Raw genomic sequence first — 27,417 nt, forward strand, 5'->3', positions numbered from 1 at the left:
ATCAATTTACATTCCCACCAACAGTGCAAGAGGGTTCCCCTTTCTCCACACCCTCTCCAGCATTTATTGTTTGTAGATTTTTTGATGATGGCCATTCTGACGGGCGTGAGGTGATACCTTACTGCAGTTTTGATTTGCATTTCTCTAATGATCAGTGATGTTGAGCATCCTTTCATGTGTTTGTTGGTAATCTGTATATCTTCTTTGGAGAAAGGTCAATACCAGCAAATGACTGAATCAATAACACTTCAAACAAAATGGCATAAAACAAGAGAAACTACTTGGCACAGTTTGACAATGAATTAAATTTCAAACATCTTCATGGGGAAAGCTGACCTTTAATTGACTGTGTATTTGTTTTACTGTCTTTCTCACTAGATTGTAAGCTGCATGAGGTTTGGGGAAAATGTCTGCTTTGTTTCACTGAAGGGTAGCAGAATATGCCACCCCCAAATATGCCACCTTGCCATAGGATTATTTTGAGCTAAAGGCAGTTGAAAAGAAGCAGATATAAGGAAAGCTCTCTGCTCTCCCCCGTCTTCCTGAAAAAAATGTCTCTCCTCCTCTACCGGGAAGGAGAGAAGTTGATCACCTGAGACAACTCTAGTCCCTAATCAACCCAGAGACACAAACAGAAAAATATACATAACAAACCTTATAAGCAGGCTATTATCGTCCATTAGTTTCCCTCATATATTTGCCTTCCTATAATTTGCCACTTAGAAACTAAAGTTCTTTGCCTTTGCCTTATCACTTCTCTAAAAATGTATTGTTTGTTTGTTAGGATGCTATGTAAACCCACCCCTTTGAATTACTCATCACTGGGTACTCCCCTGGGTATGCCCAATGCATGTGTTAATAAACTTGTTTGTTTTTCTCTTGTTAATCTGTCTTTTTTCAGTTTAATTTAAGGCCCAAGCCAATGAACCTAAGATGGGTACAGGAAAAAGAATTTTCCCTCCCCTACATCACCATAGTATTTTTGGTATCTAGCACTGAAAACTATTTATTGATAAAATGAATGAATTGAACATTTTATTTCACGTAAGTCCAGTGGGTTTTTTTTTAATAGATCTTTATTGGAATATAATTGCTTCACAATACTGTGTTAGTTTCTGTTGTACACCAAAGTGAATCAGCCATATGCATACACATGTCCCCATATCCCCTCCCTCTTGAGCCTCCCTCCCATCCTCTGTATCCCACCCCTCTAGGTCATCACAAAGCACCGAGCTGATCTTCCTGTTCTCTGCAGCTGCTTCCCACTAGCTATTTTACAATCAGTGGTGTATATATGTCGATGCTACTCTCACTTTACCCCAGCTTCCCCCTCCCACCCCATGTCCTCAAGTCCATTCTCTATGTCTACATCTTTATTCCTGCCCTGCAACTAGGTTCATCAGTATCATTTTTTTGTTTTAGAGTCCATATATAGTTAGAATACAGTATTTGTTTTTCTCTTTCTTACTTACTTCACTCTATATGACAGACTCTAGGTCCATCCACCTCACTACAGATAACACAATTTCATTTCTTTTTATGGCTGAGTAATATTCCATTGTTTATATGTGCCACATCTTCTTTATCCATTCATCTGTCGATGGACATTTAGGTTGGTTCCATGTCAAGGCCAGTGTTTTACTTGCTACAAATCTACTCAACAAACTTTTTTTTTCTACTATATAACATTCACAGAGAAATGGTTCTTCTCTCTCTTCCTCTCTCTCTTTCACACACAGAGACCTGTATAGTCTGTTTCACTATTTTCCCAATACAACCAATGTTTTATCAGGTTTGAGTAACTGTTCAAAGATTACATCATTGCAGTGAATTACATGTTTCTGAAAGCAGCAAGCAGAAAAGATGATTAGTATATGTTGATGTAAAATCAAATGATATGTAAGAGTGGTCCATATTTCAGTGCGTACAGGTCACAAACACAGAGTTCTCCAAGACAGGATCCAGCCTCAGGGCCTGCTCGTAGTACTCCAGGGCTTCATTCATTTCTCCTCGTACTTTGTGGATGAACCCAAGGATGCACAAGCTTTCTATATCGAATGCATCTCTCTGAAGTTTCTTTAAAGCAAATTTCTTCAAAGAACTCATACTTTTATTCCTTGCTAATGATGCCATTTCTATTTTTACTGCTTTTAAATAATGGCTGATTGCATCAACTTCAGATTTTTTGTGAAATTCCAGAAATTGGCCATAGTGGAAATGTACCTGTTGCAGCATATATGTGCTGAGTGATTCCATGCATAACACCTGTTGATAAGCATCTTCAGCTTTTTTGTGGTCACCTGCTGCTGTGTACATTTCCGCCAGGTCTATGTAAGCAAACTCAAATGTGGGCTTCTGTTGCACAGCAAATGCAAAATGAGATATGGCTGATCGTATTATTCTGTTGATGTTTTCTTTATCCTGTCCTTTAGGCTGCCAGTTTGTAGCTCTCTTTATTTGGATCATTTGTGACTTGTAGCAAAGCCCCATCTGGTGATGCAGCATGACAGAGGAGGGTGTTGCTTTCAAGGCCAGTTTTAAGAACTGAAGAGCTACATCCAGAGAGCCTTTTCTTCGGTAAAACGTGGCAGTATATCGGAAGACATAGATCTTTGAGGACCCGTTGGTCAGTGCTTCTTTAATGTATTTTTCTCCTTCAGCTTGTCGTCCGGCACCTTGAAGCTCCAGGGCAAGGAGAGCCTTAATATATGCATCTTTTGGGTTTAGCCTGACAGCCTGTTGTAGGGTATTCAGACAAAATTCCCCAGTACACTTTGTTGCTTTGTTAAAGCTCTCCAGGCGATAGACGGTGATTGCATACCCAGCGCTGAATTCAGGGTTTTCAGGGTCCACTTCCAGAGCCTTTTCAAAGCAGACCTTGGCCCGTTCATAATTCTTTCCTCCACATTTCAGCAAGGCCCATCCTTCCTCACAGTCCATATAAGGACACTCCATTCTATAGCTGGAGGAATTTGCAAGCTTCCTGCGAGTGTTCTTCACCTTGTCCAGGTAAATCTGGGCTTCTGCATGTCGGCCCATGTGGTAATGCAGCCAGGCATAGTCGCCCCAGGTAACCAGACTTCTCATGTCTGAGTGGTTGGCATGTTCTTGCTGGGTTAAGTCTTCAGCTTCTTTCAAACTCTTCAAGGCTTCCTCATTCTGGCCTCTCAGGTGTTTCACATAGGCCAGTAAGTTGTATATTCCCACTTTGTATGTGCTGTCTAGGAACTCAATCTCCTCCAAGACCCTGTTTTCTAATTCAGGTATTTCAGTGTCGTCAATGACCAACTCCCATGTAAAGTGACATCTCAACTGTTCCAGTTTATCCTTGATCTGATCTTCATCAGCATTAGTACTATAAAAACAGAAGCAGATTTTCTTTGTTAGGTGACAAACAGCCAATAGAAATAAGCTAGACAAAACACTGCGTATTTAGAGCTTAGCCTTGAAAAGGGCACGCCTGCTTTGATCTTCCTTTGAGTTCCTGTATTTCTAAGATCCCTGTGGCCTTTAAATGCAGTTTGCTTGGCTTCATACACTGGCCCCAGCACTTTCTACCCATGCAGCCTCTCTGTGCTTCAGAGTCTCTTTTGTAAAGTGGGGAAAATAATAGACTTATCACACAGGATTTGGTGAGAATTAATAAGCCTATCTATGGAAAGCACTTAGAGCATACAGATTTCATGCTATGTAAGAGTTTCCTAGGAGACTGGTTCAAGATGGCAGAGTAGAAGGACATGCGCTCACTCCCTCTTGCAAGAGCACCGGAATCACAACTAACTGCTGAACAATCATCGACAGGAGGACACTGGAACTCACCAAAAAAGACACCCCACACCCAAAGACAAAGGGGAAGCCACAGTGAGACGGTAGGAGGGCCACAATCACAATAAAGTAAAATCCCATAACCGCGGGGTGGGTGACTCAGAATCTGGAGAACAATTATACCACCGAAGTCCACCCACTGGAGTGAAGGTTCTGAGCCTCACGTCAGGCTTCCCAACCTGGGGGTCCGACAAGGGAGGAGGAATTCCCAGAGAATCAGACTTTGAAAGCTAGCGGGATTTGATTGCAGGACCTTGACAGGACTGGGGGAAACAGAGACTCCACTCTTGGAGGGCACACACAAAGTAGTGTGTGCATCAGGACCCAGGGGAAGGAGCAGTGACCCCATAGGAGACTGAACCAGACCTACCTGCTAGTGTTGGAGGGTCTCCTGAAGAGCCCAGGGACAGCTGTGGCTCACCGCGGGGACAAGAACACTGACAGCAGAAGTTCTGGGAAGTACTCCTTGGCGTGAGCCCTCCCAGAGTCTGCCATTAGCCCCACCAAACAGCCGGTAGGCTCCAGTGCTGGGTCACCTCAGGCCAAACAACCAACTGGGAGGGAACTCAGCCCCATTCATCAGCAGACAAGTAGATTAAAGTTTTACTGAGCTCTGCCCACCAGAGCAACACCCAGCTCTACCCCCCACCAGTCCCTCCCATCAGGAAACTTGCACAAGCCTCTTAGATAGCCTCATCCACCAGAGGACAGTCAGCAGAAGCAAGAAGAACTACAATCCTGCAACCTGTGAAAGGAAAACCACATTCACAGAAAGATAGACAAAATGAAAGGCAGAGGACTATGTGCCAGATGAAGGAACAAGATAAAATCCCAGAAAAACAACTAAATGAAGTGGAGATAGGCAACTTTCCAGAAAAAGAATTCAGAATAATGATAGTGAAGGTGATCCAGGACCTTGGAAAAAGAATGGAGGCAAAGATCGAGAAGATGCAACAAATGTTTAACAAAGACCTAGACGAATTAACCAACCACTAGAAGAATTAAAGAACAAACAAACAGAGACGAACAATACAATAACTGAAATGAAAAATATACTAGAAGGAATCAGTAGCAGAATAACTGAGGCAGAAGAACGGATAAGTGACCTAGAAGACAGGTTGGTGGAATTCACTGCTGTGGAACAGAATAAAGAAAAAAGAATGAAAAGAAATGAAGACAGCCTAAGAGACGTCTGGGACAACATTAAATGCACCAACATTCACATTATAGGGGTTGCAGAAGGAGAAGACAGAGAGAAAGGACCCAAGAAAATATTTGAAGAGATTATAGTCAGAAACTTCCCTAACATGGGAAAGGAAACAGCCACCCAAGTCCAGGAAGCGCAGAGAGTCCCAGGCAGGATAAACCCAAGGAGAAACACTCTGAGACACATAGTAATCAAATTGACAAAAATTAAAGACAAAGAAAAATTATTGAAAGCAACAAGGGAAAAACAACAAATAACATACAAGGGAACTCCCATAAGGTTAACAGCTGATTTCTCAGCAGAAACTCTACAGGCCAGAAGGGAGTGGCACAGTATATTTAAAATAATGAAAGGGAAGAACCTACAACCAAGATTACTCTACCCAGCAAGGATCTCATTCAGATTTCATGGAGAAATCAAAAGCTTTACAGACAAGCAAAAGCTAAGAGAATTCAGCACCACCAAACCAGCTCTACAACAAATGCTAAAGGAACTTCTCTAAGTGGGAAACACAAGAGAAGGAAAGGACCTACAAAAACAAGCCCATAACAATTAAGAAAATGGTAATAGGAACATACATATTGATAATTACCTTAAACATGAATGGATTAAAGGTTCCAATCAAAAGACACAGGCTCGGTGAATGGATACTAAAACAAGACCCATATACATGCTGTCTACAAGAGACCCACTTCAAGCCTAGGGACACATACAGACTGAAACTGAGGGGATGGAAAAAGATATTCCATGCAAATGGAAATCAAGAGAAAGCTGGAGTAGCAATACTCATATCAGATAAAATAGACTTTAAAATAAAGAATGTTACAAGAGACAAGGAAGGACACTATATAATGACCAAGGGATCAATCCAAGAAGAAGATACAACAATTATAAATATATACACACCCGACATAGGAGCACCTCAATACATAAGGCAACTTCTAACAGCTATAAAAGAGGAAATCAACAGAAACACAATAATAGTGAGGGACTTTAATACCTCACTTACACCAATGGACAGACCATCCAGACAGAAAATTAATAAGGAAACAGAAGCTTTAAATGACACAGTAAACCAGATAGATTTAATTGATATTTATAGGACATTCCATCCCAAAACAGCAGATTACACTTTCTTCTCAAGTGCACACGGAACATTCTTCAGGATAGATCACAACTTGGGTCACAAATCAAGCCTTAGTAAATTTAAGGAAATTGAAATCATATCAAGCAATTTTTCCGACCACAACGCTATGAGATTAGAAATCAATTACAGGGAAAAAAAACGTAAAAAACACAAACACATGGAGGCTAAACAATAGGTTACTAAATAACCAAGAGATCACTGAAGAAATCAAAGAGGAAATCAAAAAATACCTAGAGACAAGTGACAACGAGAACACGACAATCCAAAATCTATGGGATGCAGTGAAACCAGTCCTAAGAGGGAAGCTTACAGCAATACAATCCTAACTCAAGAAACAACAAATATCTCAAATAAAGAATCTAACTTTACACCTAAACGAACTAGAGAAAGAACAAACAAAACCCAAAGTTAGTAGACCTACGGACCTATGGACAAATTTAGTAGAAGGAAAGAAATCATAAAGATCAGAGCAGAAATAAATGAAATAGAAACAAAGGAAACAATAGCAAAGATCAATAAAACTAAACGCTGGTTCTTTGAGAAGATAAACAAAATTGATAAACCATTAGCCAGACTCATCAAGTAAAAGAGGGAGAGGACTCAAATCAATAAAATTGAAATGAAAAAGGAGAAGTTACAACAGACACTGCAGAAATACAAAGCATCCTAAGAAACTACTACAAGCAACTCTATGCCAATAAAATGGACAACCTGGAAGAAATGGACATATTCTTAGATGGGTATAACCTTCCAAGACTGAACCAGGAAGAAATAGAAAATATGAACAGACCAATCACAAGTAATGAAATTGAAACTGTGATTAAAAATCTTCCAACAAACAAAAGTCCAGGACCAGATGGCTTCACAGGTGAATTCTATCAAACATTTAGAGAAGAGCTAACACCCATCCTTCTCAAACTCTTCCAAAAAATTGCAGAGGAAGGAACACTCCCAAACTCATTCTATGAGGCCCCCATCACCCTGATTAGAACTACTGCACAAAGATACTACAAAAAAAGAAAATTACACACCAATATCACTGATGAATGTAGATGTAAAAATCCTCAACAAGATACTAGCAAACAGAATCCAACAGCACATTAAAAGCATCATACACCGTGATCAAGTGGGATTTATCCCAGGGATGCAAGGATTCTTCCATATATGCAAATCAATCAATGTGATACACCATATTAACAAACTGAAGAAGAAAAACCATATCATCATCTCAATAGATGCATAAAAATCTTTTGACAAAATTCAACACCCATTTAGGATAAAAGCTTTCCAGAAAGTGGGCATAGAGGGAACCTACCTCAACATAATAAAGGCCATATATGACAAACCCACAGCAAACATCATTCTCAATGGTGAAAAACTGAAAGCATTTCCTCAAAGATCAGGAAAAAGACAAGGATGTCCACGCTCACCACTATTATTCAACACAGTTTTGGAAGTCCTAGCCATGGCAATCAGAAAAGAAGAAAGAAATAAAAGGAATACAAATTGGAAAAGAAGAAGTAAAACTGTCACTGTTTGCAGATGACATGATACTATATATAGAGAATCCTAAAGATGCCACCAGAAGACTACTAGAGCTAATCAATGAATTTGGTAAAGTTGCAGGATAAAAAAATTAATGCACAGAAATTTCTTGCATTCCTGTACACTAACAACAAAAGATCAGAAAGAGAAATTAAGGTAACAATCCCATTCACCATTACAACAAAAAGAATAAAATACCTAGGAATAAACCTACCTAAGTAGGTGAAAGACTTGTACTCAGAAAACTATAAGACACTGATGAAAGAAATCAGAGATGACACAAACAGATGGAGATATATACCATGTTCTTGGATTGGAAGAATCAATATTGTGAAAATGACTGTACTACCCAAAGCAATCTACAGATTCAATGCAATCCCTATCAAACTACCAATGGCATTTTTTTCAGAACTAGAAAAAAAATCTTAAAATTTGTATGGAGACACAAAAGACCCCAAATAGGCAAAGCAATCTTGAGGGAAAAAAACGGAGCTGGAGGAATCAGACTCCCTGACTTCAGACTATACTACAAAGCTACAGTAATCAAGACAATATGGTACTGGCACAAAAACAGAAATATAGATCAATGGAACAGAATAGAAAGCCCAGAGATAAACCCACACACCTATGGTCAACTAATCTATGACAAAGGGGACAAAGATATACAATGGAGAGAAGACAGTCTCTTCAATAAGTGGTGCTGGGAAAACTGGACAGCTACATGTAAAAGAATGAAATTAGAATGTTCCGTAACACTATACACAAAAATAAACTCAAAATGGATTAAAAACCTAAATGTAAGACTGGACACTATAAAACTCTTAGAGGAAAATTTAGGAAGAACACTCTTTGACATAAATCACAGCAAGATCTTTTTTGATCCACCTCCTAGAGTAATGGAAAGAAAAACAAAAATAAACAAATGGGACCTAATGAAACTTAAAAGCTTTTGCACAGCAGAGGAAACTACAAACAAGACAAAAAGACAACCCTCAGAATGGGAGAAAATATTTGCAAATGAATCAACAGACAAAGGATTAATCTCCAAAATATATAAACAGCTCATACAGCTCAATATCAAAAAGCAAACAAACCAGGCTTCCCTGGTGGCACAGTGGTCGAGAGTCCGCCTGCCAATGCAGGGGACACGGGTTCGTGACCCGGTCCAGGAAGATCCCACATGCCGCGGAGCGGCTAGGCCTGTGAGCCATGGCCGCTGAACCTGTGTCCATAGCCTGTGCTCCGCAATGGGAGAGGCCACAACAGTGAGAGGCCTGCGTACCGCAAAAAAAAAAAAGCAAACAACCCAATCAAAAAATGGGCAGAAGACCTAAATAGACATTTCTCCACAGAAGACATACAGATGGCCAAGAGGCACATGAAAAGTTGCTCAACATCACTAATTATCAGAGAAATGCAAATTAAAACTACAATGAGGTATCACCTCACACCAGTTAGAATGGGCATCATCAGAAAATCTACAAACAACAAATGCTGGAGAGGGTGTGGAGAAAATGGAACCCTCTTGCACTGTTGGTGGGAATGTAAATTGATACAGCCACTATGGAGAACAGTATGGATGTTCCTTAAAAAACTAAAAATAGAATTACCGTATGACCCAGCAATCCCACTACTGGGCATATATACCCAGAGGAAACCATAATTCAAAAAGTCTCATGCACCCCCATGTTCACTGCAGCACTATTTACAATAACCAAGTCATGGAAGCAACCTAAATGCCCATCGACAGATGAATGGATAAAGAAGATGTGGTACATATTACTCAGCCATAGAAAGGAACGAAATTGGGTCATTTGTAGAGACGTGAATGGACCTAGAGATTGTCATACAGAGTGAAGTAAGTCAGAAGGAGAAAAACAAATATTGTATATTAACGCATATATGTGGAATCTAGTAAAATGGTACAGCTGAACCGGTTTGCAAGGCAGAAATAGAGACACAGATCTAGAGAGCAAACGTATGGACACCAAGGGGGGAAAGTGGGGGTGGGGGGGTGGCGGGGTGGGATGAATTGGGAGATTGGGATTGACATGCATATACTAATATATATAAAAATAGGTAACTAATAAGAACCTGCTGTATAAAAAATAAAGTCAAAGCACAGGTTCCTGAGATCACACAGCTGCATGAGTGGCAAAATCAGGACTCAGGCCATTAAAAAAAAAAAAAAATGTTTCCTATTTTTGTAATTAGGATAGAGACCAGTAAGAAATGCAGAGCCTTAGGAAACATTATTGACCTTAGGAACTTAGTCTGCAGATTATGCAACAAATTAAGACCACCTAAAAGCAATAATATTTGGCCCATTTATTTGGAAATAATAATGGATTCACAGAAATTTGCAAAGATTGTACATAGGTCCAGTGTATCCTTCACCCAGTTTCTCCCAAAGATTATATCTTATCTAACTATGTCAAAACTAGGAAATTGGCAGTGGTACAATATGCATACAGTTCTGTCATTCTATCACATGTGTAAATCCATGGAACCATCATTTGATCAAGTTAGAGAACTACTCCATCATCACAAACATCTCTCTCATGCTGTTTCTTTAGAGTCAAAACTGTTGCCTCCCTCCATTTCCAAACATTTCTAGCCTCTGGTAACTACTAACATGTTTTTCATCTCTATAATTTTGTCATTTCATGAGTGTCATATACATGGAGTCATATATTATGTAATCTTTGGAGATTGCCCTTTTCACTCATCATAATGCCCTTGACATACATCCAAGTTGTTGAGTTTTATCAACAGTTCATTCCTTTCTACTGGGGGGTCATTTGCCATGGTATGGGAGTATCACAGTTAACTATTCATCTGTTGTAGGACATTTCAATTGTTTCTGGTTTTGGCTTATTACAAATAAAAGTGCTATGAAGAGTTGTATACAGGCCTTTACATGGACATACGTTTTCATTTCTCTGGGATAAATGTTGAGGAGTGCAATTGCTAGGTCATGTGGTAAGTGTATGCTTATGTTTTTAAGAAGCTGCCACACTGTTTTCCAGATGAATAGTATCATTTTTCATTCCTACTAGTAATGTATGAATGATCTAGTTCTTTGCATTCTTACCAGAATTTGGTATTTTCACTTTTTTTTTTAATGTTAGCCCTTTTAATAGACATGTAGTGGTATCTCCTTGTGGTCTTCATTTGCATTTCCCTAATGGCTAGTGGTGTTGAACATATTTTTATGTGCTTATTTGCCATCTACATATCCTCTTTCATGAAATATCTCTTCATATCCTTTGCCTATTTTCTAATTAGGTTTTTTTTATTGTTGGGTTTCAATAACTCTTTATAGATTCTAGATATGAGTGCTTTGTGATGTTTTCAAATATTTTCTCTCAGTGTGTGGCTTGTCTTATTATCCTTTAATAAGGTCTTTTGAAGAGCAAAAGTTTTTACTTTTGATGAAGTATAATTTATTGATTTTTTTTCTCTTATGGGTCATGTGTTTGGTATCATGTCCAGGAACTCTTCACCAGGCCCTAAGTCCTGAAGATTTTCTCCTGTATTTTCTTCTACAAGTTTTATAATTTTACATTTAAATCTGTGATCCATTTTGAGTTAATTTTTGCATAATGTATGAAGATTAGGTCAGTGTCTCATTTTTCAGCCTATGGATATCCAGTTGCTCCAGCGGCATTTGTTGAAGACTGTTCATCCTCTATTGAATTACTTTTGCACCTTTGTCAAAAATCAGTTGGCTGTGCTCGTGTGGGATTATTTCTGGGTTCCTTATTCTGTTCCACTGATCTGTGTGTTTATCCTTCCACCAATACCATACAATCTTGTTTACTGTGTGTAATCAATCTTAAAACTGGGTAGGGTGATTCCTTTCTATTTTTCTTTTCCAAAATTGTTATTCTAGTTCCTTTGCTTTTCCATATAAATTTTAGATTAATATTTTCTATATCTATAAAAAATCTTGCTGGAGTTTTGATAGGAATTTTATATCAGTTGGGGGAGAATTGACATTGTTGCTATGCTGAGTCTTCTAATCCATGAACATTCTGTATCTGTTTATTTAGATATTCTTTAATTTCTTTCATTAGCATTTTAATAGTTTATAGGCATTGAAGTCCTATGCATGTTATGTTAGATTTACACTTAAGTACACTTATGTGTTTCTTTTTGTGCAATTTAAAATTATATTGTGTTTTTAACTTAATTTTTACATGTTCCTTGCTAGTATATAGAAATACAATTGACTTTTGTATGTAAATCTTGTATTCTGTAACCTCGATGAACCCACTTTTTAGTTCTAGGAATTGTTTTATAGATACCTTGGGATTTTCTATGTAGACCATCATGGCATCTATAAATAGGGACAGTTTTATTTTTTCTTTCTGATCTGTATACCTTTTATTTCCTTTTTTGCTCACTGGAAAAATTTCTTTAGCTATTCCTTAAGGGTAGGTCTGTTGGTGCCAAATTCTCTTAGCTTTCCTTCATTTGAGAATGTCTTAATTTCCTATTTATTCCAGAAGGATATTTTTGCTGGATATAGGATTCTAGGTTGAAAATTCTTTTCTTTCAGCACTTGAAAAATGTTATGCCCCTTTCTTCTCAACTCCATGGTTTCTAACGAGAAATAACTTGCCATTAGACTTGTGTGTATGTTTTTCCCTTCCTTATAGCTGAGGTGTCATTTCTCTCTACTGCTTTCATGGGTTTTCTTTTTGTCTTTAGTCTTCAGAATTTTAACTGTGACGTGTCTTGGATTTCTTTGGGTTTATCATCTTTGGACTTTGGTCAGCTACTTGAAATTAGAATCACATTGGATAATTTCTATCATTCTGTCTTCAAGTTCATGAATTCTTTCCTCTGTCCTCTCCATCCTGTTTTTGAGCCCACCCACTGGGTTTTCATTTTGGTTATTGTACTTTTCAATTCTAAAATTCCCATTTGGTTCTTCTTTATATCTCCTTTTCTTTGCTGAGACTTTTTATATTTTCATTTGTTTCAAGTGTGTTTGCAATTGCCCATTGAACCATTTTTACGATGGCAGCTTTAAAATCCTGGTTAGACAATGCTAATATCTGTGTCATCTCAGTGTTGTTGTCTGATGATTATTCTTTCTCATTCAAGTTGAGATTTTCCTGGTTCTTGGCATGATAAGCAATTTTTAATGAAAACCTGGGCATTTGGGTATTATTATATATTATAGGACTCTGAGTTACATATAAATCTGTTTTAGCAGGCCTCCTCTAATACTGTTGTTCTAGGGAAAGGGGAAGGACACCTCATTCCACACTGCCAGATCAAGGTGGAATCCTGTTTACTCACTTGTCTTTCATTAACACTTTATGGGGAGCCTGGGCTCCTCATTACTGCTGGATGGGGGTGGGAGTTCAGGATCCCCCAGGCCTCTGCTGATACCACCCTGGCTTGAAGGGGTAGGTGTGCCTTGTTACTCTTCTCCATGTGGCCTTTACTGATGCTGGGAAGGGAGGTGAGTGGGGAAGAGTGACCTTATTACCTCTGGATGGTGGTGAAAGTCCTGAACTCCACTAGGCCTCTCTGATACCACCTCAGTGGGGAGTGGGAGGATACCTCATTACCACTAGGTGGGGGCTGATGTCCACACCTCCTTTGTGGTCTTCACTCCCTCACTGCAGAGAGAGGGACTCTTGTTACCACCCTGGTGGGGATGGAAGTCTTTGCATTCCACTTGCCCTTCTCTGGCATCATCCATGGGGGTAGGGGGAGGGTGAGAGTTGGGATGCCTAGCTATAGCCTGGTGAGGGTAGAAGTCTAGGCTACCCACTCAGCCTTTGCTGGCAAAGTTCGGAATGGGGCTTTAGTTTTTATTTGATTTTTTCCTGTGTATTTGGCTGGAGTAGAATGGTTGTTCATAAATTTTTTGTCTTGCTAGGCTGTCCCCTCCTTGGTCCTTTGGCTAGAGATAGCAGGCTTTTCATGGGACTTTTCTGTCTATGCCTGCTGGCATTTCTAGGTTGCTGGCTTCTCCAGCACTCAGTCTGGGATATATGCAGAAAAGAGGAATATCCATATACAAGAGAATGAAGTTGGACCCCTACCTTATACCGTATACAAAAAATGAAATCAAAATGCATCAAAGATCTAAATGTAAGACCTAAAACTATAAAAATCTTGAAAGAAACAGGGAAGAAACTCCATGACATTGGATTTGGCAACAATTTCTTGGATATGACACCAAAAGCACAAGTAACAAAAGTAAGAATAAATAAGTTGAACTTCATCAAAATTAAAAACTTTTGTGCCTCAAAGGGCACTATCAATAGAATGAAGAGACAACCCACAGAATGGGAGAAAATATTTGCAAATCATGTACCCGATAAGGGATTAATATCTAGACTATATAAGCAATTCCTACAACTCAACAGCAAGAAAAAAACAACTGATTAAAAAATGGGTAAAGGACTTGAATAGATATTTCCCCCCAAAAAATATACAAATGGCCGGTAAGCAGATGAAAAGATGTTCAACATCACCAATGTTAGTGAAATGCAAATCAAAACCATAAGATATCTCTTCACACCAATTGTGATAGCTGTTATCAAAAACACAGAAAATAACAAGTGTCGCTGAGGATGTGGAGAAATTAGAACCCTTGTGCACTTCTAGTGAGAATGTCAAATGGGGCAGCTGCTGAGGAAAATGGTGGTGATTCCTCAAAAAATTAAACATAGAATTACCATATTATTCAGCAATTCCACTTTTGGGTATATACCTAAAATAAATGAAAGCACAGACTTGAGTAGATATTCATAGCATTATTCACAATAGTCAAAAGGTGGAAGCAACCCAAGTGTCCATCAGTGGAAGAATGGATAAACAAAATGTGATCTATACATACAATGATATATTATTCAGCCTTAAAATGGAAGGACGTTCTGACACATGCTTCAAAATGGATGAACCTCGAAGACATTATGAAAAGTGAAATAAGCCAGTCACAAAAGGCCATGTGTTGTATGCTTCCATTTATATGAAATATCAATGATAGGCAAATCCATAGAGACAAAAAGCAGATTAATGGTTGCCAGGCCTAGGGTGAAGGATGAGTGGGGAATGGCTGCTCAGAGTGACAAAAATGTTCTTGAAGTAGATAGTGGTGATGGTTGCACAACACTGTGGTTGTATTAAATACCACAAAATTGTATACTTAAAAATAGTTAAAATGGTAAATTTTGTCTTACGTGTATTTTATCACACAAAAAATCATATTACTAACTTGAATAGAAATTCTACAAATTATATATGTCTGTGTGTGTATATATATATATATTTCTAGTACATGTTGAAATAAACACAAAAGCATTAAAACATAAAAGCTAATTACCATGCCATCTGAAATGAGCTCATGAACCTCCTCTGGTACCCTTTAAGAAACATTTGTTTAAAGGTTAAATAAGGTATCATTGAATAGAGACTCTGGCTCATGTCTCAGCTCTATCACTTATTATCTGTGTAGCCTCAACATTTCTTAATTTAAAATTCGTATTGCAAAATAAGTATAATAGGAGTACCTGCCTCATAGGTTTCTTTTGTAAATGTAGTAATTTACGTAATACTTTGGAAGCCAGGTTGGCCCTTGATAAGCATTCAGGAAGTGATATCTACTTTATCATTATTATTACTATTTTCTTAATTATCAGTGATAGTCCACTCTTATCTGTCTGTGGACCAAAGGAGGGGAGAAGGGTTGATAATAGGCCCATAATTATATGCATTTTCTGAAGCTGTTGCCCCTTCAAAATTTTGCCCACTGGAGCACTGAGGGGGAATTTGCAGGTTGATACAAATTAATGTTTTTTTGATCTGCTGATATCAAGAGTTATTTGAATGAAGATTCAGTTTGGGTAATATAGAAATGTTCACATTAGGCCCTTTACCTAAGGAAGATGAGGGAGTTCCCAAGCACAGAACTCTAGCCAAGCCAGGAGGCTGTCAAACATCTGCAGACCACATGGCTTCCCCAGAGGACACGTAATCTGCTAATCTTAAATCCAGTCAGGTTGAGAAGGCCCAACATAGGAACCCGGCAGTGCAGATAGTGAGACCAGAAGCCAACAGAGAAAGGTCTTATTCTCTAAGCAGTGAGCTTCTCCTACTCTTCCCACACAATATTTCCCTCAAGACATCTGAGCCATGACTATGGCTCACACAGCTGTGTGGGTCCTACTTTTTTCCCTGTTGTGGAGCCAGAGAGCAATATTTCTATCCAGACAAACTGTCCATTCCCTCCCTAGGTCAGACAGAAGTGAGGTTGGTGAAAAATTACTTCAGAGATTGGGATCATTTTCTCCTTTCCTCCCTTCCCATTTCCCTCCCCTTCTTTGGGTTTTAACATCTTCCTCAGGGAGTTGCTAAGAAAAATAAAGATGTCTGAACTAATAAAACAGTTTATGTGTGTGTATGAATGTGCATGTGTGTGAGCACACACGTGTGCGCGTGCGCGCGCGCGCACACACACACACACACACACACACATTCAGTCCAAAGCAGATGATCGGATAGAAGAATAAGGGAATGTTATCACTGAAACTAAGTTTGTTGAGATAGTATGATTAACATTTTTTCCAGAAACTTTACGCAGAAAGTAGAAAGTGAAATTAAAGTAGGCAGAGTGGTAGAAAACGAAACTTAAACAGTTATTGCTTCCTTTGTTCTGTATTGAAAACGGATTGAGAAAAGGCTGGTGGAAAGCAGTTTTATTGATGTGCTAATTCCTCTCTCAGACTCCATAAGGCCTTATAGAAACCCAGGAACCAAGAGATGCCAGTAATGTAGAGTCCACTGAACCTACAGCCAGGGAGACCTGTGAAAATTGGCTCTGTGAACTTGCCACGGTCACGCCCCCAATCTGTGCCTTGTTTGCTCATCTGGAAACAGAAATTCTTCTTTTTATGGTATAAAATTCTGCAAATCACTAAACTAGAGCCTTAACTCAAATTTGTTCCAATTCTCTGAGAGGTTGTATCTTACTAATTATTTTGTGCCTTTGCATACCCTTCTTTCTGGAGAATGGTCAAGGATAAAAAGAGTTCTATAACTTCTTCTTTATTCATAGGAACAAAGAAAGTGTAAGTGCTAGCATCTTGAGACATCAAACAAAACATGTTGGGCCTTAACGAAAACATTTCCTTATTCTTAATGCTCTCTCTTGTAGTCATCTAAAGTGTTCTCATTAACCAGACATGATTACCATACCTGTGCAAGACAGTATCCTCTTGGTGCCCGTGGCATCCAGTTCTACCCCATCCTGACCCATACAGTCTTCTGTAGTCGTGGTGCTTGTGTTAAGAGGTTGGGAAGAATAAGTGCTGAGACTATGGTCCTGGGTACAGATTACGCTCCTATTACTGGTGTTCTCTGAGCTCTTGTTTTCCCTACTTTGTATTGGAAATTGCCCTACTCTCCTGATACGTGTAGTAAAGTGGTGATTCCAGCAGATTTTGCAAAGCAAATTTCTCCCCAATCACAGTTAATTTAATCACTGGAAGGCCCCTTATTGAGAGGAGACAATTAGACTTGCTTCCCTGAGAAGCTGAATCTGTTGAGCTTGACATATATATATTTGGCTACCATTGTTAGCTATGTTTTTCCATGGCACCTGACAATAATAAAAACAGAGGAAGTTTATTCACAGAGAAGAATATCAAGTGGTTGAGAGGAGTGAAACAGAATTTGAGATAAGCGATGGAAGGTTTTGATGACGCCTTCTGTCCATAGCTTCACCGTGAAGAGTCAAGGGGCAAGGAGTATCTTATGGGATTTCAGGGTGTGTACCGAGTTGTATGAACCCAGATTACCAACGACTGTGGACCTGGGACCATATTGAGGGTTGTTCCTAGTCCTGCAAAAACCCAGGGACTGGCAAGGGTTTGGAACCAGATCTGCCTCCTACCCTAAAGGAGAGCGTCAGCCCATTGTTACCTATCATGAAGGTTGGTGGCTAGGTTCTCGATGACTGCGTAGAAAAGGGAGAGTTGAGGGAGGTAGCCTCATTTTTAGTTACTCTCCTGTATATAGAAGGCTATGAAATATAAAAACCTACTCCTAATGAAGTGGCCAGGATTCTGGTCATTACTTTTGGTTTCAGATTGACAGAAATAAACAATCCACCTAGTTCAGAAACGAAGGAAATATGCCAGATACCAAGAAAGCCTCCTGATCTTTGATCACTTGAGCAGAAGGTAAAAGTAAGATGCTCTGGAACAGAGAGCTCTCTGATGCTGCAGAATGACACCTCAGTCAAATTCCAACTCAACTGTAGTTCATGGAACTTGAATTTAAATACTTAGCAACTACCTGGCACATAGAAGCATGCAAATAAAAGGTGACTATTGGGAGATTGGGATTGACACATATATACTAATATGTATGAAATGGATAACTAATAAGAACCTTCTGTATAAAAGATAAAAAAAATAAAATTCAAAAATTTTAAAAAAAGGTGACTGTTGGTGGTAGCAGTAGTAGCAGCAGCAGCTGCAGCAGTATTTTCAGTCATCAAGTTTAAATAGTGCTTTCTTTAAAAAAAAAAAGCTTCCTATACTTTTTCTTTTAAAATAAGAAACAGAAAAGGAGCAGCTGCAAGAACGTTTTCCTCTTAGAAACACTTCATCAGACACCCTGTCAGATCCAAAAAGTTTCTGCTCAGCCCCTCCTGCCCAGCTCATCTCCCATGCCAGCCCTCACCAATGCTATAAGCTTCCACTGAGACATCCTGAACTGGTTAGAAAGTTCTACACAAATAAAAATTTCTGAATAAATAATACAGGTTTATCTGTGTATTCTGATAAATGTTCAGGCTATAAGCAAACGCTGAAATAAATGAATTAGAAAAGCTCTCTTTTTGGGGAGCAGGGTGTCTTTGGAATCCTTGTGGAGAAAAGTAGTTGGGTTTGTAATTTTCCAATGTACTAGATAGAATGTAGAGAAGCAGACGAAGTGTTTATCTTGTCATTGCCATGAACTTGCCAGCAGTTCTGGTTCTATGGGGCTCTGGCTTGGGCTGATTAGGTATTCAGAATCTTGCCTACTGTCTCTGTGGATTAAACAGAGCTGTGAGCAATACAAGACAGAGCAGTAGAGAGGAAACAGCCAAGAGTGTGTGTGTGTGTGTGTGTGTGTGTGTGTGTGTGTGTGTGTGTCCCCAAACATGTGCTTACAGTTAGGAAAACAAAACAAGAACTGGAGAAAATGATGCTTATAGAAAATGAAATTTCAGCACTATGCTGTAAGTCCATCCCCAGGAGTCTAGGACCAGCTAGCTCCCTGAGTGATTGGCCAACTATGATAAGCTACTTCACCTCTATAAGCGTCAATTTCCTCAACTGATACATAAGTGATTTGGAATAGATTATCGAATCTCTACCCTCACTGCACACTAGAATCATCTAGGGAGGCTCCAAGAATAATGCCAATCAGGCCCTGTCCCAGACCAATTGAATACACCCCTGGGAATGGGCCCCGCGTCTCAGTATTAAAACGGAATGCTCAGGTGATTTTGATGTGCAGCTGGGCTAGAACCAGGACCTTGATGACCCCTGGTGTCTGTTGTTTGACAGAAATTCTCTGACTGAGTGATCTGGGACTCAGTCCCTGGACCTACTTCCCTTTCTGTGAGTCCCGGGTTCAGTCTCTTCATTACTCTGCGCCTTGTTTCCCCATCTGCACGGTGGGCAATGAGCTCCTCAGTCTCTTCCTGATCCACAGGATGGATGGAAAAAGAATGGGATTCTGAGTGCTTTGGCCACTACCAGAGGGGAAGGGGGATCGGGGGAGGGCAAAATGGGTAAGGGGGGAACTCTGTGGTGACAGATGGAAACTAAACATTTGGTGGTGAGTACACTGTAGTATGTACAGAAGTTGAAATATAATATTGTACATATAAAACTTATATAATGTTATAAACCAACAACAAAAAAATGTGTGTTCCTTTTGAGATTATTTCTAAATACTTCTGATCACATCCATGGAGAAGAACTCAGAGACAACAGAAGTCCTTTGTAGTGAATGGTCTGATGATTTTCACATTTTCTCATGGGTTTTCAAGGGTCCACTCAGCCCACCTTAACCCACAGTTTGGCCTATTGCAACACAGTCAAGTACTGAGTTTTTATCATTTCCTCCTTTACATTTCAGGCTTATTTTGAAATAATTACAGACTCACAGGAAGTTGCAGGAAGAGTCTTGTGCAGCCAACCCCTGACCCCCCCAGTAGCAACATCTTGTGTAACTGTAGTACAATATCAAAACCAGGAAAATGACATTGGTACTGTGTGTATATTTTAAAGATAAAATATATTATGATTTCATCTTACAAATTCAAATTTACAGGATTTTTACTTAACCTAATTGATCCTACATCTGTGTATTTTTTCCTCCCAAATTGAATATCTCTTTTCTATGTGATACCAGCGTACATATGATCTATTCCACAATACACTGACAACAGTCTCAGAATAACAAACGCAGAACACCTTCAAAATGATTGCTGAGTAGAGTTTAGCGGTTTTGTTTTTGTTTTTGTTTTTTGCTGTTCTTTCATCGTAAGATGTAACCTTCTAAAGAGGTAGAGTCGAATTACAATGTATTAAAAAAACCACTTGGAATACTTCTCTGTGCGGTTTTATCCTTTATCTCACATATATTTTGGTTCATTTGCCTCATTTTGATTTACTTCTAGAATACTTCTTTTTTTTTACTTTTTTATCCTAACATTTTATTATGAACATTGTTAAACATAGAGTTCAGAGAATTTTCCAACAAACACTAATACACTCACCACCTAGATTCTACAGTTAACATTTTACCATATTTGCTTTATTACGTATCTATTCAGCCATCAATTTCTCTATCCACCCATGAATTTATCTTATTTTTTTGTTGTGTAAGAAGGTAATCAGTGCAATTAATTGATAAAACATTTCAGCATGCATATTGTTGTAACTTTAGTCAGACCTTGTTTACAAGGAAAAGACGATATTCCTGCTCTAGTAGTTTTCTTCTGGTTAAATCTAATAAATCTGCTCTTAGTTTAGTATCAAAGTTGAAATGGGTGTTACTTGTGTGTTCCCCAGGTATCATCTGAATGACCCCACTCAAAACTCCCTTACCCTCTGCCATTGGTCAATTCCAGCTCTCAGGGATCAGGTAGCATAAGTCAACCTTTTAATTCCATGGCCTGTAGAAGTAAATCCACCCCCACTCCCAATATTTAAAAAAATTCTTGGTAGGGTTTATATTCCCATGGCTTCCTTGCCTCAGGTCTTCTACTGCTATGTAAGTTGCCTCTGTGTTTTTCTACTTCCACCCAAACAAAGAATATACAAAAAGCATACAATCTTTTAAAAATCTCACCAGTAAAATACATGCAGAGACTTTATTAGCTTATTGAGTTGTTAACTTTATTGAATGTTTTTGGAGAAAATATTTTAGGGAGAGAAAGGAGAAGATTATATCACATACCACAAAGCAAACACTTAAAAGATACATGAAGGTATTTGTGTCATTTTTAGCTCGCACATCCTAAACAGGTTTTTCCCTTACTTTGCCTTTCCACAGTACATTTTAACTTTGCTTAGGTGTGAATAAATGTCCAGCCAAGTGTTTGGAGCACATAGGTCTCTCATGATTGCCAGTAGCTGGACAAATGTAAATTTTAAAGTTTGAATTTATTTTGAGGTTATAGACTTGGCTCACTAACCAGCAAATCTGGGAACTCAATCACATCTGAACCCTGTTTTCTAAATCAGATATTTATGTCTTCAATTAGCAACTCCCATGTAAAGTGACATCTCAATTGACCCAGGCTATGTTCCATGAGATTTCCATTTGATTCATCACTGTATTTGTATTTTTTAGGAGGATTCAATCTAATGGAAATGAAGCCAGTACTTTGAATACTCAAATATTATCCGTCCCCCGTGTCCTTGCCTTCTTTATCTGTTGCCTCCCAGGATTCTATGGTCACGTCATTAGGACAAAGAGCACGTTGGTGTAAAAACCCTGAGGAAATGCTAATTACTTCATGGTGCCAACAGGCAGGTAATATGAAGTCTAAAAGGCAGCTGGAAAGAAATTAATTCTGCTAATGTTAAAATGATTTCAGCATCACCCTCAACACTGCAAACCCCTTCTTTCCTTCTGCCCCCTCTCAGCATTGTAGTACACCACTAATGCTGTCAGAAGAAATGTGGAGAGAGGGTTCACAGAAGTGTAGATTCCTAACTCATCTTTTCCATATTCCCAACACATAAACATGTTTTGGTTTTCTCACTTCCCAGGAAGGGTTCTGAGTGAAACATGAGAGCCAAATATGCAGGGCCTAGTAATTTGCGTTCTAATAGAGCACTCAGGTCGGGTGTGGTACAGGGAATATGCCACGCAGTTTGAGAGACTCTGTGACACTTACTCCCTGTTTATAGTTCACACGGGAAGTCTAGCAGGTCGGTAAGAAGACGGTTCACGTAGACATATCCCCCAGTCCTGTCAGAGCATATTTCAAGGCAAAAGCGACTTCATTATGAAGTTTCATAGTGCTGAACTAATCCTTAGCACGTTTGCTGAGAAGTAAGCGTGCTTTTAAAATAACCACAGCAACCATAACAAAACACACAAAGCTCTGATTTTGTCCTTTCAAATATAAGAAACAAAAGGGGGACCGGGACCTGCAGCAACTTTCCTCCAGGCCCCAGCTCTCATTGACCAGATTTTGCCTGAAAGGATCTGAGCATGCCCTCCTAGGCGCTCTCAACATCCCTTCCCAGCTGCCAGCTGCCAGCTCTGCTGGGAGCACCTCCCTCAGCGCCTGACTCTGTAAATCAGGAAGAGCCACAGAAATAAAAGTGCATGAATTGGTAACATAGATCAGATAGATGATTAGTGAAATGCATATTTAATCTACTAGCAAAAACTGACTCAGCATAATTCAGGAAGTTGCACTCAAGAACAAGATTTGGGAGAGATTCTCAACTTCCTATCAGAGAACCAGGGAACATTTACCTCATGATGGCTGTTTCCCTGCAATTCTGAAAAGCTGGGGTTCAGGCAGATTTTATTTTCTGCTGTGGGTTGCAAGCAAATGCAGAGGAGGTTTCCACTCAGGATGCTAGCTGTTAGGTCTGTGCTTTTATAAAATAGAAAAGGAAAACAAAACTGAGGGAATGCTATCAAGATTCCTGCTGAGGAGAAACTGCAACTGAACATGCAGAGCTGAGCTCAATTCTCCACTGGGAGTACCATTCTACACAGATTCTGCAACTGTGCTTGAGAATTTGAAAGAAGGCATTGTCGATGCCATGCACATTATAGGCCCTCCTCCCAGAGATTCAGATGCAACCTAGGGGCGGGCTTGGGCTCCGGACTCTGCATTTTAACAAGCACCCTGGAAATTCTGTTGCAGAAGTCCCTGTATCGTGTTTTGAGAAGCATAGTCCTGGAGGTATTTTGTTTTCTGTTTTGTTTTGTTTTTTTTGGCAGTACAGTATGCGGGATCTTAGTTCCCCCACCAGGGGATTGGACTCATGCCCGCTGCAATGGAAGTGAAGAGTATTAACCACTGGACTGCCAGGGAAGTCCCTGGAGGTATTTTGAAAAGCAGTTTCCCATTTACTTGTAGGAGATCATGTAAGTATCAAACAGTGAGTCAGACATCTAGAAGAAAGGAAAATAACCACAGAAAGCCTGGACTTCGGTTTTCTCTTTGACCAGCTCTGGGGTATTTCTTGAATCACATCACAGCCTCATCATTTCCTCACTTCTAAAATGGCCTGGAATAAATTTCCTTTTTTCTTCCATCCAAATGATAGGAAACTGTGCTGTAGGGAGATGCACTTTTACCTTCATCTCAGGTGTGGCTCTGGGCACTCTAAGGACTGATCTTCCCTCTCCAAATAGGGACCCGAGGGTCCAGACCTCCCAGTCCCTGCCCCTCCTCTCTAATGTGAGCATAATTAAAAGCATTAATACCTTTCACCCGTTTGGCCTTTGTACCCAGAAGAAGCCCAGCCCTGGAGTTTGGCACCTTAGTAACCACCCTGCTCTGACACACTCTCTATATGACTTCTTGGCCAAGTAATTTGCCCTCTGAGGCCCATTTTTCTCATCTAGAAAGTGAAGCTAATAAAAAATAATAGCGTTCCCTTCCTAGGGCTACTGGGAGGATGATGATAGATAATGCGTGTAGAGCCCTGGACAGAGTGCACTTCCAACTGCAAGGAAACTGTTACTGCCACGATAACTGGCATATCAGTGTTATCATTTTAAGTGAATTCTGAGTGTGCAAAGGGGCCAACAGATTTCCTCAGTGGATGGGGCAGAGGAGGGCACTCATTAGCCAGCCAGCAGGTATGAGGTGTTTCCCCAGGTGGCTTCCCCGTTTGGAAATTTTTAGCACAGCCGAGAAGGAACAGCCTAACTTGCCCCTGTCCCTACAGCCTCTGGGAACAGGGCACCTTGATGTGGGCCTCAGTCCAGCATAGTCCAGAGAGCCTCCCTCAGAATTCCTCAGGTCCATGGCTCTGGACACACCCAAGCACAGATCACTGCCAAACTTCTTAGGCAGACTGGCTACCAAGGCACTGGGCAGGGCTAGGTTTTTCTGGTCAACTCACTCATGCAGACATGATTCACATCACTCATGCCTGGGAGCCCATCACATAGGGGAAGTGACCTGAGGCATTTAGCAGTGAATTCCTCATATCCACCCCATCCCCAGATACAAGCCTGCAGAGCATTTGGGAGCCCTTGGGTCGCCCTGTCCTCATTCCCTGAACGGTCACTAGGGTGCTCCCTCCCCAGCCAGTCAACCCCTCGATCCCTTCCCAGGTGTTTGATGGGAAAGTTTTCCTTTTCTCTCAGCTGTTTTTTTCCTGAGGCTCTAACTGATGTTAGAACTCAAGCAGGTCTATATGAATCTTTGAAAATCAAATTTACTAAGATTATGCTTTACATTTAATAAAATGAACCCATTTAAAGTGTAGTTTGATGAATTTTGACAAACATATATACCCATGTAACCACCACCACTATCTCTCTATAGACTATTTGCATCATCCCCTGTGTACCCTCCTCGTCAAGCCCAGTCTCACCCTCCACCAACCCCAGGCAACCGTTGCTCTGCTTTCCTTCATTAGAAATTAGATCAGTATTAGGAAAGAGATTAGGTCATTATGTTTTGAAGAGAAATTATTTTCTGCTGTTCACAAGTTCTCATTACAGCAATAAAAATAAACTCCCAGCTTCCGGTTTGTTTTCCTATAAGAAATGGAAAAAATGTCCATCTGTAAGGATTGTTTTTTCCACTTCTCACCTTGAAGTGATCAAACTTTCAGGGCAAAATTCCCAACATGAGTTGCCTTTTTACTACCAATTTCATCTTTAATAACATCTGCTGAAAAGAAATGCTTCCTTTTAAAATGACAAGAAGAAAGCCTCTTAGTTCTTTCCAAGAAAACAACAGAAAAAACCTCAAAAGAGTAATTTGCTTAGCTCTGACTTTGAACCAGCAAACTTTGTAGCTGATTGGATCTAACCACTCCTGCCAAGCCTCCCTCACATCCGGCTCCTGGCTCCCAGCTCCACCCGTGAAGCTTAGGGAGTCGGAGTGCACACACCAGAAAAAGTCACAGAAATAAAAAGTACCCATATTGGTAAAGGCATGTTTAGTCCACAAGCAACAGGACAACTCTGGAACTTGCCTGCACCCAAGAAGCTCAGCTTACAATTTGGTTTCAAGATCGAGGGTGCTTGCAAGGTATCTCACTGACCTCATGATGGTGATCTGTTCTCTGCTGTTCTGAAAAGCTGGGGTCCAAGCTGATTTGCTCTTCAGAAATCTTTCACGTCTGCCTCAAGTAAATACTGAAGGGGCTATAAAAGAGGGATGTGGGGTAGGGAGAATGCATCAGCTGATATTTTCTCCCAATCTCTGAGTGACTGCCTTTATGAAACCGAAGAGGATCTGGAAAGTGAAACTGATTTAAAATCAAGAGGAGGAAAAAGAAACTTAAGAATCTGTCATGACCCAGTAGAAGTAAATCATTTAAAAATCATGACTGGGCACTTCCCTGGTGGTCCAGTTCTCCCAATCTCTGAGTGACCGCCTTTATGAAACGGAAGAGGATTTGGAAAGTGAAACTGATTTAAAATCAAGAGGAGGAAAAAGAAACTTAAGAATCTGTCATGACTCAGTAGAAGGAAGTCGTTTAAAAATCATGACTGGGGACTTCCAGTGGCGGTCCAGTGGTTAAGACTCTGTGCTTCCACTGCAGGGGGCGTGGGTTCCATCCCTGGTGGGGGAACTAAGATCCCACAAGCCTCGGGGCACAGCAAAAAAAAAAAAAAAAAAATCGCACTCCCAGGAATCTGACCCTAACTCTAGGGTGGATCCCAGGAAATTGCTTTTTTAATGAAGTCTGTAGGAGATTCTGGTGTAGGGGTTTCTGGGAGCACATATTGTGAAAGACTGCTCCAGAAATACGTTGTAAAAAGTAACTTCGTCAAGTCAATTTACTTGTGGGAGACAATTTGCACCTTGAGACCTGGATTTAATTCTGTGTGTTATTTACTAGCTCTGGGATTATCCATGAGTCAAATCACTGAGCCTGATTTTTTTTCCCCCATGCTAAATGTAAGAAGCCAAGCCCTGGAGTAAACCCTGAGCACTTTCAATCTCTGAGGTCTAAGGCAATCGTTCAGTTCTTCGAGCTATGAAATGGGAAATAGTAACACATATAATATTGTTGGCAAGCTGCCTAGCTGATAAATTTACATATTTATGCTTTAAGCTCTGAAGGAGTGATAATACCCTGAGAGATTTTTTTAAATAAAATTTTCTATGATGTAAATATCCGTGAAAATATAGGGAATATAGTTCTCATGGCTGATTTGAAGATGCAAGAATTGTCAGTTGCGTAGGAGAAAGGCTCCCTCCATTCTGAAGCTGCAGAAGGTGAGAGAGAGAGATGCTTGTGTAACAAAACTGACACCTGTTTGTTTTTTCCCAACAATGGGAGCACCATAAGATACTTCGAGTTCAGAGACTGTGTTATGTCCAGCCAAAGTAACCTGCAACTGGGAAGGTCTGTAATTCTGTTGGTTGTCTGACTTAACAGTTTGTTATCCTGGTAGTGATAAAGTGACATCCCTTTATATCTTTTATAGTGTCACCCAGGTAAGAGGGGCCCCTGCTTTTGGCCCTGTGCTTTAGAGCGCCCACATACCACAGACACACAAGATGTAAATTTGTGAAGGAATACATGGCATCTCTGTTACTGAGAATCCAGTGCTTAATCCTGGCATAGCGAGACTTGAAACCTTAAACGTCCCACATGCCACAGACATACAAAATGTAAATTTTTTAAGGAACACATGGCATCTCTGTTACTGAGAAACTGGTGCTTAATCCTGGCATAGCGAGACCTGAAACCTTAAACATCCAGCCCAGGGAAAATGTGTCTCTATCTCTTGCCTTCTTTGCTCAAAGAGAAAGGAAATTGTGTCATAAAAATGTCTGTGTGGTGAGGGTGCTGATTTTAGGGATAGACACTGCTTTGAAGTGCGGAAATGATCGGAAGTGATTAGATCAGAGAAAAGGCAAAGTTACTGAACTGGCCAAAGCCTTCCTCTCAGCCTGAATGCAGTAGATCTTACATTATGAAGTTATTTT

At 39.9% G+C, this 27,417-nt stretch overlaps 2 protein-coding genes across 3 annotated transcripts in view; one reads left to right on the plus strand and one right to left on the minus strand.

The window, feature by feature from the left end:
- LIPA (lipase A, lysosomal acid type) overlaps nucleotides 1-27,417 on the plus strand; it is a 158,783-nt gene that overhangs the window by 62,290 nt on the left and 69,076 nt on the right. The gene's annotated exons all lie outside the window — the stretch shown is intronic.
- LOC132439364 (interferon-induced protein with tetratricopeptide repeats 1-like) lies at nucleotides 1,238-25,676 on the minus strand. Of its 2 annotated transcripts, none has more exons than XM_060033654.1 (2): nucleotides 25,517-25,676; nucleotides 1,238-3,355 (listed from the first exon to the last, which is right to left on the minus strand). In XM_060033654.1, the coding sequence occupies exons 1-2, from the start codon at nucleotides 25,519-25,521 to the stop codon at nucleotides 1,918-1,920; spliced, it is 1,443 nt and encodes a 480-aa protein (XP_059889637.1). In that variant the 5' UTR covers nucleotides 25,522-25,676; the 3' UTR covers nucleotides 1,238-1,917. The 2 variants fall into 2 exon arrangements, with proteins under 2 accessions (XP_059889637.1, XP_059889636.1); XM_060033653.1 differs by having other exon boundaries at nucleotides 25,472-25,676.

This window comes from Delphinus delphis, chromosome 16 (assembly GCF_949987515.2).
Source record: "Delphinus delphis chromosome 16, mDelDel1.2, whole genome shotgun sequence".
Lineage (NCBI taxonomy): Eukaryota > Metazoa > Chordata > Mammalia > Artiodactyla > Delphinidae > Delphinus > Delphinus delphis.

Coding starts and splice junctions, on each gene's coding strand:
- LOC132439364 (XM_060033653.1), bottom strand. CDS start 25,521: ATGAGGTCAGTGAGATACCTTGCAAGCACCCTCGATCTTGAAACCAAA. Junction 3,356..25,471: donor CTCGATCTTGAAACCAAATT/GTAAGCTGAGCT, acceptor CTGTTTTTATAG/TACTAATGCTGATGAAGATC.